A 14,085-nucleotide genomic window follows, 5' to 3' on the forward strand; every position below is an offset into this window, starting at 1 on the left:
TCCTCTCCTCCCTCTCCTCTCCTCTCCTCTCCTCTCCTCTCCTCTCCTCTCCTCTCCTCTCCTCTCCTCTCCTCTCCTCTCCTCTCCTCTCCTTTCCCCTCTTATCCTCCCCTCCTCTCCTCTCCCCTCCTCTCCTCTCCTCTCCCCTCTCCTCCTCCTCTCCTCCCCTCTAAGGGATAACTTCTCCTCTCCACACTGTAAAAGAAAAACACGTGAAATAAAAACCATAACCTCATGAAAATGTAAGAGTTGTGGATCTTTTCTTCAGGCCCTTCTGCCAGTGATGTCGTCCCTGGCCGAGGCGAAAGGCCCTGCGGAATACCCAGCTGTCCCAAGTCCATGCGCCACGTCCGATGCATATGTGAGGAAATGGGCGAGTTCAACGGTGGGAAATTTGGATCCTGGGAATTTGAGGATGTTTCACAAGAGCACAAAAGGGAACCGGCCGGGAGAAATGGCCTGTGTTTTCCACCTCTGAGCCCCAGTCACGTGTCTGCTGTTTCAAATACACAGCTGCAGCTTAGACGGACGACTTTTGCACCGTGGCTTGACAAAAAGTGTTATGCTCATTCCTGTCAAAGGTCGGGTCAAATGTGACCAATGAAAAGATGAATTGCAAGTTAACACACCGTAGTTAACAAATGATTTCCATTTTTAAAAATGTTATTCATAGTGGTCAATACTTGAGGGAAAAACAACTTTTAAAGTTCAGCTTGTTTCATTAACTAACGAGTCACCAAGCTGATGTGCTAAGATGTTCTACCTGGGGGAGAAACAAGACTAGATTAGCATTGTAAAATCATCCATCATTCCTCCCTCCTGCCCCTCCTCCTCCTCATCTTCTTGTTATACCTCAGTGTGTTCACAAAGTACGTGCCGTGTTCACAAAGAGACGTTTTATTATCACTTCCGTTTGATAGAGTGTAACATTTACAATAAATATAAGTGCAGAGACCTCTGAGCGTTTCTATTCAGATTCAGACGTCTGCGTCTCCAACTCTTTCAGCCTCTCCAGTCTCAACTCAGCCAGATCAAAGATGATACCTGAAACACAGAATCGGAGCATTTCAGTCCAACTTCTGTCTTCATGAAAACGATTGTTGTATGAAGACAACCGCTAGGTGGCGCTGTGGTGATAGCATTATTAATGTGACCTTTGCTAATACATTTATTACTTTTTTTGCCACGTCCCATGCGCCGTTCAGGCAACTTTTTAAACCTTAAATTATTGACTACAGGCTTTTACTGTCTCCCCCACCTTCACCTGCTTCAAACCCAGTCCTGTTCTCTGATTGGTCAGAACACCATGTGGTGGTTTAGGGAGCGGGTAGATTAACGACTGTTTCTCTGAGCTTTTATGGTCAGCGGATGCCCATAGTTTTTAACGGTCCTCTCATGGGGCAAGCTGCCAACAGTTTGTGAGGGAAGATCTCCAAAATCCCCTTTAATTGACTAAAATGTACAAATATGGTGTCGTGTCTTACTGTCCAAGAGTTCTCTTGCAGCGCTTTTCTTCTCCACATTTTTGACAACCTCAGACATGAGCCATGGCAAGAAGTTGCTCTCAATGTCTGGAAATAAGAAGTGCACACGTTCATATCCAAATGTAGGAATGACACCTTTTCTGTCGGGAAAAAGGGGGCTGACCTCTTTCAATGGGATCGAAGAAGTATCCGTCAGCTCTCAGGGAGGTAAAGACTGTTGCTAAGAGGCCAGACATGTACTCTTTTGTGTAGGCACGTGCGGCCATCTTCTGTGCGATTTCTCTCTCTTTCCTCAACACCTCACGCTGCTGGGCAATTCTACGCTCCTGGAGATAGGAGCAAAATAAGGAAACAATTGGAAAAGAATGTCTGCGATTGAATCTAAGGATAGGAGGAAAAGGTGTATGACGTATGCATTAAAGAGCCCCCGTTAATATTCATAAAACGTCTCCTACTTTTTCCTCCCTGCGCCGTCTCTCTTGCTCTTGAAGCCGCTGCACCTCCGCCAATTCAGAATTCCGGAGCTCTTCGAAGGCTCGCTGCTGAGCCTTCAAATAGGCCAGTTCCTCCTCCTCCATCACTTCCAACAAAGACTGTTCCAGCACCTTTCCCACCAGGACCTCCAACAAGGGCACCACCTCCCTGTCAAAGTCAAACAACTGCGGGGACAAACACAGTGAGACCCGGAACACAGCGCGTTCCCGGCATGAGACGTAACAATGTGCTCCAATAAATGAGTTTACCTTACTTTAACATGCTTTTAAAGGTTATAGATTTATTAGCCCTTGAGGTTTAGGGTTATAAGAGTGGCCCGAGTTCCTGTTTGGACCACCTACCTCTCCCTCCTCGATCTGTGTTTCAACATCTTTGCCACTTTTGGCAGGTATGAAGAGGGGGGTTGACGATTTGTTCAGCAACGCTTCCGTTTCACAGTTCTGGTCTGAGGTCACTATGACATCGCTCAGTGCCTCCAGATAACTCTCTAAAAAGGTTGATGGTGAATTTGCTGCAGTTCGTGATGCAGGAGTTTGCAGATAGTGAGAGGGCGACGTGTGTTACCTGTTTGGACCTTGTTGTGTGTTCTCCCACGCAGAGCATCGGGTGTCACAGATCGAATCTGCTCCCTGGGCTGTTTTGGGATGGATCTCCTCTTGAACGTCTGCGGTCTTTCTATCTCTGTGGGATCTATCTTTTTTGTCTAATAAGATTAATAATGAAAATACACACTTTAAGTTAGAGTGGTTAAAATCCAATTCAAAAACAGTTCATACGTACCGCTGAAATGATATTCTGGGCGAAAACATTCCCCCTGACAACACGCCGGTCATATGTTATGTTTCCAAACTGATATAGTGTCCTAAAAAGTAAAAAAAAACAACAACAAAGCAGCACAGAAATGCATCAGGAAAGAGCTGAATTAGACACATTTTGATGATGAAGATGTTGTTATTCTTCTCCAGACATTAAAACATGTTCTTTCATTCATAACAGTCACCAGAGTAATGAGAGATACTTTCAGACTGCACAAACACGGTAGCATTTTATGGTAAATTCTGCTACAGAGCAAAAGTCTACCGCTCAGCCGAAGGTTTTCGGTATATGGGCCGACTCTCAACAGGTCTGGGCCGGTTGAGGAAGGTGTAGCTCCTATTCTGCTCCATCTGGTTGTATGAAACAAAGGCCATTATCGGGATCACCCTGATGAGAACTACAGCACTTTTATTATTTACATTTTACCAAATGGTTCAGAAATGAGGTGGTTACGTTGACGCGTTGTATCAGCGATCTCCAGGAAGCATATGAGGAGTGATGTCACTTTCTTCAAAACATTTTTTGAACAACATTTTGCTTATCTTCATCTTTCTACTGCAACTTTTGCATTTCTTAATATTCTACTGCTACTTTTGTTACTGCTATTTCTACTACTACGACTACTAGTACTACTACTACTACTACTACTACTATTTCTACTACTATTTCTACTACTACTAGTGGAGTCCCTTGAGCAACACGTTTCCATGCAGGGTCAAGTGTCATGACCTTACCTTGGATTTCCTATTTCTTTACTTGCTGACTGAAATTAGGTGATATCAGCAGTATGAAGGCATTAAAAATATCATGTAACATAGTTATAATGTATGCTAGTTTGAATCAAGGCTCTTTTGATTATAAAAAAGATCAATTGTCAAAGAGTCTTTGATCACAATTAGTTTGATGTCAACATTGCAGGAGGTAAGGCAAATTAAATTTAAAAAATAAATTAAGATAAGAAAAAGCATAAGAAAATGTTTTAATTACAATACAAGTAAAAGGTTTTTGACATCAGCAGACATTATGCTCCACTCTGACTGTAATCTGGCCAAAAAAGAAAGTAGCCTGATGTTCCCTGGTGGGAGCAGAGGAAGGCAGCCTGCTGCCCTCTTGTGGCCAGCAGGGGACTCGCAAATGGTCCATAGAGGTGTGTTGCGATGCATTTTTGATGCAACCGCTGTGTGATGTGCAGAGATCCTCCTCGGGATTAAGTTTATAGTGAGTACTGACAGTAAAAATGGGGGATGAACTCTTGGTATCATCACATGCTGAATCCTCAGAGCTGAAAGCCGGTCTGGGATCGGCGGTGGTCAGAGTGCAGGGGTCGCCGCTTTTGCCATCCTCCCCCTGAGCTCTGACCTTCACTCCTCCCGTGTTGTTTCTAAGGCATGCTCTTATTTTTTGCCTGAGTCCCTGAAGTGCACCCTGGAAACGCTTGCTAAGCAGAGCGTACAGCAGCGGGTTGATGTCAGAGTTCAGCAACACCAGCCAGTGTGAAACTGTAACAACGGAGGGTGGGACGAGGCTGGAGCAGCCCACGAGGGCAGTATCGCCCTCGTGGGCGAGGCTTTGACCCACCTTCATAATGTTCACACAACAGAAGGTGATCAATGAGTGCAATTCTTTTTACCTACACAGACACATATAATAACAAAATGAAGCAGCCTGCAACCATAACCCAGAAATAAATGTGTGAAACAAGAGTGTGATTTAAACTGCACCATTGCTCAAAGGATTGAATCTAATTTAGAGATTGTCACTTGATCAATACGCTCTTTTTTACCCGAGGCAGCGCTCCGCTGGGTCCTGCAGGCTGGACAGCAGAACCAGTGACCAGATGGCAGCAGCTCAAATGCTTGGAAAAGAGCCAGCGTCGCTGAGAATGGACCAGCGGGGCTGCCCCCCTGCTGCTCCTCCAGGGCTCTGGTTTCTGGGCAGGAAGTCCAATAATCTTAAAAAATGAAGAGCGATGACAGTAACACAGAGATCGCAGCTAATAAATACAGTTAAACTGGAAGAAAGTGTAAAATCTCGATTTATTGAGCTGACCATAGAAAAATACAATCTAATTAAAATCATTAAAAGAAAAAAAAAACAGCATTAATATACATTTAATTGGGAGAAGGTCATTGAAATCCCTCGACATGGATTTTGCAGTTGCCACCAGGACGCGTGCCGTTTTCTGACGTGGTCGCGTTCTTAAGCCAGTTTGTGTTTCAGCAGCGTTGGGGATCGACCTCAGAAGAGCCAGAGATGAGATGTTGCCTTGTGTATTCCCAAATAAGCAGGGCAGCGCTCACGTGCACGTTGAGTGAACGGATGATCCCTTGCTGGGGGATTTCCACGCACACGTCTAACATCTGAAGCAAATTGGCAGGTATACCTTCACGCTCATTCCTGACAAACAAATGAAAAGGGGAGAAAACTGAGATGAGGAAAACCATCAGGTGACCTCTGTCACTGATCACAGCAGAAAGATTTGCTGCACGGCTCAAAACCTGCAGTTTTCATTGAATAATTCTAAAAATGCTAAATTGTAAGTGGCCAAGTTAGTCCGGTTTTATCTCCTATTGATTGCCAGAAGGATCGTTTTCTCACAGTTGGGTCCTGAGTAAATGAGAACTTGATGGTCCTGATCTGAGGATCCTGCGGACACTATTGACTACTCCTTGAATCAATGAGTGTTCTTCACAGTAAAAGGGTGATGTGATGAGCTGGATTTATCACGAGGGGAACTAGGTGAGATCAATTAGAGCCGTGCCATGCTGCGCCGCACCAAACATGGTTAATATTGACTCAAATCAGAAAAGTTGTTTAAAAAAATCCACATAAAAGATGGTGCTTCGTAGCAGTTTGCATAATTTATCTCCTGCGGCTTCTCCTCCGGGGGAACCAATTAGAGGCCGGCGTGCCCTGACAGGCTCACTGTGGAGGGAGAAGCTCATCCCAACAGGGAAACACTGAACCAGCGAGATGGCATTTAGTAACTGTCAGTTTACATCTTTCTTGTGAATTGTGGAGGGGAATGTGTTTGTGTATGCTAACACTCTGATGGGACTGGAAATGACCAGGTGAAGCTGTCATACCCCAGAAGCAACAGTGTTTTCTCTGGAAACTGGTAGTGCTGGAGGCTCTGGCTATTGGCTGTCTGCTCCACTCCAACGATGCAGTACCCCTCATTCTTCTTCGCCTGTAGGAAGTCTGTGAGCTGCACAGGCTTCACCTGATGGACCAGCTTGCTCTTTAAGATCATGTAAATAAAGGTTTCCACCATACATAAAGTTCTAAGTCACCTCCATCAGAGGAAGCCACAGCTCAGACGAGACGCTCAGGGACTGGAAGTGTTTGTCGCTGACGTGGCGAAGGCTGTCCAGAACCAGGGCGCTGGCCCCAAAGATCTCACAGGTCCTGCACAGACCTGCAAACAAATAATAACATCAACTTACCGTAAACGTGAGCTTAAATGAATGTGATAAGTGTGACTTTCAGTCTAGCAATAGAAACATCTCTACAAGGGATAAATGTATAAACGACATCATCCAGTTTAATATTAGGTTTAAGGGAGCAGAAGAGCGGATAGTGATGCAGAGTTCTGCTAAGATCTAAAGAAACGTCGCTCATCACCTCCCAAATTGGTTGGCTTGTCAATAAGCGAGGCAACGACCACTAGGGCGCCGTGCTGCTTTCCCAGTCGAACAGCCCTCTGTTGTGGTCCCAGCTGAAGTTCTGCCTCCTGCTCCTGCAGCCCTGATTTCCAGGGAGTGATCTTCTTCTGCACCTCGGCCCAGCGGTCCTCTTTGCTCTGCTCGCCTGTGGTACCGAACCAATGAGGTAAAATAACAGAATGCTTTCTCCATGATTCTGGGAGTCGTCTTTGATTGATCTTTTTGACCTTTGTCTTGTTGGATCCAGTCTCCGGGCTGGTGATCCCTCAGGTCAGGAGCAGGATTTCTCAAAGGAAGTGACGGATTCTCAGAAAAAGTCACCAGGTTCTCAAACTTCCAGGGTGGAATCCACTCATCATCAGCCAAATCGGACAGATTTGGAAAAGTGTAAAATATGGTCTGGGGGGGTGGGGGTAAATATTAGACAATATAGGTGCGTTTTAGCAAGTTTTGTCTGTTTAAACCAAAATTAGGGCACCTCACACTGTAATCTCTGATAGGATGAAAGCAACCAAAGAAGAAATGTTCCTGAATCTTCACCCAATTCTTGTTGGCATTCCTAAATAGTGAGACAGCAAATCAGACTCACAGATATGACACAGGTTATAAAACTATTCTCATTAGGGGCACAGGCTCCTTCTCACCCAGTGCTCTGCATGGCCTCAGCCTGGTTCAGACAGGCCTTGACCACAGTGGACAGTCCAGCAAACCCATGTGGTCCTTCAGCTGCCCTGGCTTCAGCCAGACTCCACACCCTCTTCAGGGCCAGTAAGGCGTACAAACGAACACTAAAATTATGGTTGAAGCACCACTGCAGGATGACGTCCAGGGCTTTACCCAACTGTGCAGGCTTACAAACACACAAGAGACACGCAGAAGGAAGTGAAACATGACAAAAGACGGTTGGGGTTGGAGCTGACAGACCAGGAACATACCTGGTCCTGAAGCTTAGGCATGATGACGTTGAAATGAACGAGGACTGAGAGGAAAGTGCAGCTGCTTGTCTTCGTCTTTTCATGGTCCTGCATAGTGAAATCAATTGAAAATGTTGAAATAATCCAGCCAAACACAATGTCTTTACATGTCAAACATGAATGGAATCTCACCTTGCTAAAGCAGGTCCAGAAGTTGTCCATGTGGTGGGGATAGTACACCAGAATCAGAACCATCATCCACTCAATCAGGTACTTGACTGAGGCCTGGTTACTGCAGAAACCAGCTTCAAACACACGGTCCGCCACAGTGTCCACAAACTCCTGCACACATGCACATATGGTTCACAACAGTGTCCACACGCACACACACGCCGCGCACACGCACGCACGCGCACTATGGCGCACGCACACACACACACCACACACACCACACACACACACACACACACACACACACACACACACACACACACACACACACACACACACACACTGTTCCGTACTGTGTTGGTGTGTGCTTGGAATGATTATCTTACCTCTCTGAGTTTGGGCAGCAACAGCAGTAGTGTTTGCCACACTCTGTTTTTGACACGATGTTGCAGGGAGTTGCTATAGTAACGGACTTTTGATTGCGATATTTCGTTTTCCTGCAGGGATACAGAAGGGTGGGCAGAGCGAGATAATGAAGCTGCCGTTAGATGTCGTTAGACTGGAAATAATGATCGACTCACCATGCCCGTGTCATGTGTAATTAATGATATAAAGCAACAAGTATTTGTACATAAACACTGTGCATCAAATGGTGTTTATAGCTTAAAAACTGGTTATAGCTTCCCCACAGACGAGAGGATAAGATGTTTACAAGCTTCAACATGAAATGTACTCTGGGTAGACCTGGAGAGGGCACTTCACCGAAGGACCTTCCCTCCAGGTTACACTGTCATTGCCCCTGTGAGCATTAAAGCTCTCCACTAGAACAAAGGGGTCAACAGCAGTAGCGCTCACGAGCCTCCCATCCGAGGACTCCAAAAAGGGGGGGTACTTGAACTGCCGTTTGGTGCAGGCAGGCTACCCTCCCATCCACTGCCCCGTGTACAGACACTGAGCCGGGGGAGAAAACTGCGTGTTGAAGCGGATCCTACTATATTCAGTCGGAACCACTTGTCTTCAAGCAACAGCATCGGCTCTTTCCTTGCCAGAAAAATGGGATTTCACATCCCAAGACCTAACATCTGTAACACAGGATCATCCTCTCATGGGTGGCGAGCCCATGTGAAGGGAGACCAAGGTTTCTTTGGCCTGTGTCTGCCCTGTCACCTACATCCGTGCGAGGGAAAAACGTGGATCAGTTTTGCTTCAACCAAACATGTAGAAAGGTCAGACTTAATACTGGTCCCTGAGATATTAGCATATTCATTCTCTCATTTGGGTTCCTTGTGAATTTTGGTGTTCAGGATTTTTCCATCTATACCTTTTCTAACAGATCTGTAACCAGTTTCTCCATCAACTTTTGATGCAGCACATTAGAAGAGTCCAGGTGGCTGAGGAAGGCCAGGATACACGTGCGGGGCAGGTGATCGTCCCTGTTGTCACTGTCAAAGCAGTCAGCGTTAACGCAGAGTTAGAGCCCCTGGTGGCATCATTCTGAATCACATCCAAGGAGAGACTGACTGGTCTGCAGTCATGATTAATGCAGTTTACCTGGAAACAGCCACATTGGCGCCGCACGCTTCGCCGAGCTGCTCCACGTATGTTTGAACATCCTGGATGAGCCTATGAAAGAGAGACGGGTTCTTAGAAAAGCCTCATGATATAGTTTAATAAATGCTGCTAATGATTACCTCTGATCTCTCCTGAACACTGGTCCATAGACACAAGCCTCAGTGATAATGTTAACGTGATTAAAAACACTAGAAAACATAATGTCAGCTGTGTTGTTGCTGACTCGGTCGGCCGGTAGCCACAGCTGACAGCAGTGCTGGAGCAGCACACCAAAAACTCCGCTCTTTGACTGAGACAGCTCCATCAGCTCACTGGCAATCTAAAAAAAAAAAAAGCATGTGTAAGTTCAATGTACTGCATATGCTGCAATATCCAACAGGATCATTTTTTCCAACCTGTCTCAATGTAGTGACAAGTGTCGGGGCTTGAGAGTCTGTCAGCTGCAGCAGTTTGTGATGGAATGTCATGGAGATGAAGCCTTTCAGGGCAGGCCAGAAGTCGTGGGCATTAGTGCTGAGCCCCTGCACCAGCCTCCAGCTCAGAGTCACAGCCTCCACACAAAGCAGTTCATCATGGACCAGAAGCTGCAACACCACAGCGGAAACTTCATGAGGCTCAGCGGTTTGAAAATGCCTGCAATAACTGCAGATTAGGTGGAACGACTCATTTCCAAAGGCTCACCTGTGGCAGCACTGTCTTCATAAAGGTGAGCAAAGGCAGCACAAGGTCACTGGGTAGCAGAGCCAGGGCCTCCACACTGCAGCTCAGAGCAGCCTTCAGAGTCTCCGGCACTCTGGAAACCTCTACAGAGTCAGGAACTCCAACAGCCTTAATCAGGAAGCTCAGACAAATCCACTGGTGTCGTAGGAAACCGGCAGAGACGCGTCCCCAGTCTTGCAGCATTTCTGCATCGCTGTCCAAAAAGACTTCTATTGTGAGTCTATTTATAACGATTCATCCTTGTGTTTAAAACTACTTTCAACTCCTACCCTAGAGCGTCTCCAGTATCTGGCTTTTGCAGAGGTGTGTTAAAGTTTCCCAATCCGGGCAGACATTCAGAGGAAGTTGACATCTGACTGTAGAAGTACTCATTCAGTGTTTTCAGTGGAGCAATGGTTTCTGACTGAAGAGCAATCACTTCCTCCTCCAGAAGACCACATACCATACCCAGGGACGCCATGGCAATGACTTTAGCCACCTGGTTTGCCAACGAGTTCACCTAGCGAGTAAAAAAGGACTCAAATAATGAACTGACAGTCTTTTGGGCTGTATTTTTGTACACTGTAACATTATGATCATGTACCTGGTTGTTTGTTTCCCGCAAGACATCCAGACTGTGATGAAGGATTTTAGGGAAACAGTTTTGCTGAATTTTACTGCAGTACTCGGGTAGAGAATGGTACATGACCACCAGCTGCTGAAGGACACTCAGGTACAGGTCTGCTCGCTCTACATCGTACAGCTGTCATCAAATAATCACAAAAATACATCACATCCAGGAGCTGTTGTTGCTACTGCAGTAGTTGTTGTTGTCTTTACCTCCTGCAGCTCTCCGAGTACTCGTCTCATTATAAACTCCTGGACTGGATCAATAACTCCCAAAATAAGCTTCTCAATGACTGCCATCACTTTATCAGCTGCGAAGAGAAGAATGAGTCAGAAGGTGTCACCGATATCTGACAGGTTCCATTTTTATGTCCTAGCTGGTCTTAATTATAATAAAAAGGACCTTGCACTTCATCCTTGTGGATACTAAAATCTAAATGTCTATTGCTTCAATACAGATTAGTACAGAATAGCGTGAGTGTTTGCTCTGTGTCTCAAACTAAACTAAAGCCGCCTGCTCGTTTTCCCAGACCTTGTTCCTCTCCAGTATGCTGCCATCTTGGTGTTGTTCCATGCTGGAGAAGTCCAAGCATGAGCTGCAGGCATTTGTCACTCTTGCGCACAGGCAGGTAGATATTTGTGCTGACTTTGCTCAGCGTTTCCAGCAGCGGAGACAGGAGAGACTCCAGGCTCTCACTGATCTCTATCCCAGCTCGTTTACTTTCCATATCCACACACAGCAGAATGGCCCTGGACAGTTTATCGGCCTCTTTTGGGTTTGGTAAGCGCTCCGTTTGACCTGAGAAGTTGGAACCCTGACTTAACTCAAGGGCATCACATCTTATTCAAACAAATACTAATGTCAGACATACCATTACTAGCAGGGACTCTGAGATAAGTCTCTATCTCATGCTGGATGTAGCTTCTTACAGTATCAGTTGTATCTGGAGTTGTAGGCTTGAAATTGCCTTCATTGTCTGAAAGCCAGACACAAACCTGTGGCGATATTAAAAATACCCATAAACCAGAGCTTTAACAGTGACTCAGCTGTTTTATTGAGACAGATTCCTACTGCAGCCCACCTGATTCCACGTCTGAGTGTCTCTACAGAGCGACTCATCCGCGCGAAAATCCGTCAGAAATTTAAAAACATCATCCAGGCTCACTGAGCTCTGCAACAAGACATTTCAGACATACATTAGTCATTCTAAAGCTTTATTAGAGTTATATTGGAATTCAAATACGGCAACCTTAAAAAAAGTGAATTCCTTTAAGCTAATTCATATTGTAATTACAATGTCATAATACAATTTATTAAAGTTTTTGCTTCTATTTGTGTATTACCACATCTGTGAGCTGGAGGGCGCTGTTTAACAGGAAGCACTGGGCAGCGCCTCGCAACAGGACTTGATGAGTGATCATGGTGCAGCGCAGAACCTCCCTGTGAAATGCAGCCGGTTAGGACACAATTGTTCACTGGAAGTAGCGAGTACGACACAGTTTAACTGTGAGGATGTGGAGGCACCTGAGAGCAGCAAGCCCATCGGTCCCTAGCAGTGGACTCGGGGGGAGTTTGGACAGAGCCTGGGAGAGGAAGAGGAGGGGAACCGCACACCAGTGTTTTGAGCAAAGCGCCCGGATCATCTTCAGCAAAATATGGCCTAAAGAACAATTGAAGAGAGACAATTGAGCAAGGAGACGATGTCTCAAGTTATCACCTAGTGAGTGTGAACATTTTTGTACCTCTATGCTGTGATGGCAGGCTGCTGAAGAAGGTAACCATGAAGACCTGGAGTTTGGCTCCGAGCTCAGGACAGTCTCCTACGCTCTGCCCAGCCGATCTACACATTCACATGTGCCATGAGATGAAATACTGATTTTTCCTTATTTGCTCGGTGCGACAGTTGAAAATGTCCGCACCTGTTGAAGAGCGAGGATTCTGATAAAACATCCATCAAAGAGCTTGTGATGAACTGTTGAGCAAAAACAGCAGAGCGGTGAAGTTCAAACGATGGTGGCCACAGTACTCGGGAACGGTGCGCGAGCTTGTACCTGAGAAAAGGCCAAAGCAAATCCTGGCTGCTGCAGGACCTGCAGCTGGAGCAGATGACACACCCCCTCCCTCATTAATGATTTATTCTCACTGTGGAACATCCGCTGGTACACACACAGTAGCCAGGAAGGATGGAAGAGACCTTGAGCCGAAGCTGCAACAAGAACAGGCCACTGACGTAGAAGCCGGGCAAGGACCAAACCGATGACGCTTTACCTTGACTGTCGTTCACCGTCGTTTGGATCAGAGCATCTATCCTGTTCAGAACCGGCCGGACAACGTGAACCTGTGGAAACGGGCGTCAAAAAAGGCCGCAAATGGGGATGCGATCTGATGTGGACGATCCAACCAAGCTGGTAGGATTTTCTACCTGATTTTCCTCCAGGGTCTCCATCACCAGCACAAAATCCTCCCAGAATTCTCGAAGCAACTCTCTCCTGTGAGGGGTCCACCTGAACAAAAGCTCCTCTGAAAAACATCAGACCCAGCCAGAAACGAGAAGATGCACCACCAACCGAATATGCGCCTACGACAATAAGAACAAAAGTGAGCGGTTTTACCACCTCTGGAGGTAGACGCAGGACATTCCACCCCCTCATCTTCTGACAAAGCCAAGCACTTCTTCAGCAGGTACAGCGCTCTCTTGCGAGACACACTGTCTCTGTGCATCAGTCCGTCCTGAACCATCATCCAGAACTGAGGAGACAGCCGGGGATCACTGCAGGAGGGGAAGCTGCGAGGTCCCATGATGTGATCTGACAGGACGGTCAGACACAGTAGTGTCCGCTCTGTGACCGCTGGGGAGCGTTCAGTGGAATACCAGCAGCACAGGTCATCCAGGATGCATTTCAGGATGCTTCCTAAGGTCTCGCCACTGCTGCAGCCCAGGAGAGGCACCAGCAGCCTGGTCATGACCTTTGAGACCAGGGCATCGGGTAATGTTCTGATGCTGGACAGGGCAGAGGAGAGGATGGAGAGAGGGAGCTGCTCGCTTTTCCAGAGAGAAGGTAGGAGAGCAGCCATGACCTCGCAGGCCACCTCCACACCGAGTCGCCCCGGACCGGGCGTCTCTTCCTCTGACACGGAGAGCGACGGGAGAACAGACAGCGCTAAAGTTTCTGGTCCACTTTCCTCACAAAGGGGGACACAAGCGCTTAAGAGCCGGCATGCAGAGGCGATGCTCTCCCTCTGCCGCATGCAGTCGCTGCCATGGAGCGACAACGCTGAAAACAACGGTAAGCATTGCTGCCACATAACAGAGTGGATTTTTTCTTTGATAAGTTCTCGGTTGGCCTCCGTAAATCGGGCCGTGTCACCATCGGCCATAGAACTTCCGAGGCCGTCAATGAAAGCTGTCAGCGCATCCACCCGCTCCGTTCCCGGCCATGAGTCGCTCGACCAGGAAAGAGACTCGAACAGACGCTCGTAATCAGGTGAACTGGACAAAACCGCGTTCATTAAAATAGAATACATTTTAGGGGACGAGCAAACGCTTTGATACCGTTAGACTTGCGCAGCTGCTCCCTCTCCCACACGTTTTTCGGAGATGCATGTAAACTTCCGCAAACGTAATCTTCAACTCTCGCGAG

General features: G+C 46.8%; 2 protein-coding genes across 2 annotated transcripts; both read right to left on the reverse strand.

The window, feature by feature from the left end:
* Positions 1 to 881: 881 nt before the first annotated feature.
* LOC130533639 (radial spoke head protein 3 homolog) lies at positions 882 to 3,583 on the reverse strand. Its single transcript, XM_057047215.1, has 8 exons — positions 3,060 to 3,583; positions 2,760 to 2,841; positions 2,544 to 2,682; positions 2,321 to 2,466; positions 1,940 to 2,143; positions 1,648 to 1,810; positions 1,485 to 1,571; positions 882 to 1,044 (listed from the first exon to the last, which is right to left on the reverse strand). Exons 1-8 carry the CDS (start codon positions 3,167 to 3,169, stop codon positions 968 to 970), a joined length of 1,008 nt encoding a protein of 335 aa, XP_056903195.1. The 5' UTR covers positions 3,170 to 3,583; the 3' UTR covers positions 882 to 967.
* A 1,229-nt stretch (positions 3,584 to 4,812) lies between these two features.
* On the reverse strand, positions 4,813 to 14,061 carry tarbp1 (TAR (HIV-1) RNA binding protein 1). The gene is made up of 29 exons (XM_057047414.1): positions 13,060 to 14,061; positions 12,867 to 12,964; positions 12,713 to 12,782; positions 12,496 to 12,650; positions 12,364 to 12,416; positions 12,187 to 12,284; positions 11,969 to 12,104; positions 11,788 to 11,884; positions 11,526 to 11,615; positions 11,316 to 11,439; positions 10,976 to 11,242; positions 10,657 to 10,754; positions 10,421 to 10,579; positions 10,107 to 10,336; positions 9,799 to 10,030; positions 9,513 to 9,701; positions 9,237 to 9,436; positions 9,097 to 9,168; positions 8,867 to 8,987; positions 7,932 to 8,042; positions 7,567 to 7,716; positions 7,396 to 7,482; positions 7,105 to 7,310; positions 6,944 to 7,019; positions 6,688 to 6,859; positions 6,420 to 6,605; positions 6,089 to 6,213; positions 5,882 to 6,018; positions 4,813 to 5,192 (listed from the first exon to the last, which is right to left on the reverse strand). Exons 1-29 carry the CDS (start codon positions 13,967 to 13,969, stop codon positions 5,012 to 5,014), a joined length of 4,830 nt encoding a protein of 1,609 aa, XP_056903394.1. The 5' UTR covers positions 13,970 to 14,061; the 3' UTR covers positions 4,813 to 5,011.
* Between the last annotated feature and the right edge of the window lie 24 nt (positions 14,062 to 14,085).

The sequence above is a fragment of the Takifugu flavidus genome, chromosome 11, assembly GCF_003711565.1.
Source record: "Takifugu flavidus isolate HTHZ2018 chromosome 11, ASM371156v2, whole genome shotgun sequence".
Classification (NCBI taxonomy): Eukaryota; Metazoa; Chordata; class Actinopteri; order Tetraodontiformes; family Tetraodontidae; genus Takifugu; species Takifugu flavidus.

Excerpts from the sequence above, each read along its gene's own strand:
- LOC130533639 (XM_057047215.1), bottom strand. The coding sequence starts at position 3,169 with ATGGCCTTTGTTTCATACAACCAGATGGAGCAGAATAGGAGCTACACC. Across the intron at positions 2,683-2,759 it reads CCCAGAATATCATTTCAGCG|ACAAAAAAGATAGATCCCAC; the intron begins GTACGTATGAAC and ends TAATCTTATTAG. Across the intron at positions 1,811-1,939 it reads GACGGCGCAGGGAGGAAAAA|GAGCGTAGAATTGCCCAGCA; the intron begins GTAGGAGACGTT and ends TCCTATCTCCAG.
- tarbp1 (XM_057047414.1), bottom strand. The coding sequence starts at position 13,969 with ATGTATTCTATTTTAATGAACGCGGTTTTGTCCAGTTCACCTGATTAC. Across the intron at positions 9,702-9,798 it reads TGAAGACAGTGCTGCCACAG|CTTCTGGTCCATGATGAACT; the intron begins GTGAGCCTTTGG and ends GTGGTGTTGCAG. Across the intron at positions 5,193-5,881 it reads AAAACACTGTTGCTTCTGGG|GAATGAGCGTGAAGGTATAC; the intron begins GTATGACAGCTT and ends TTTGTTTGTCAG.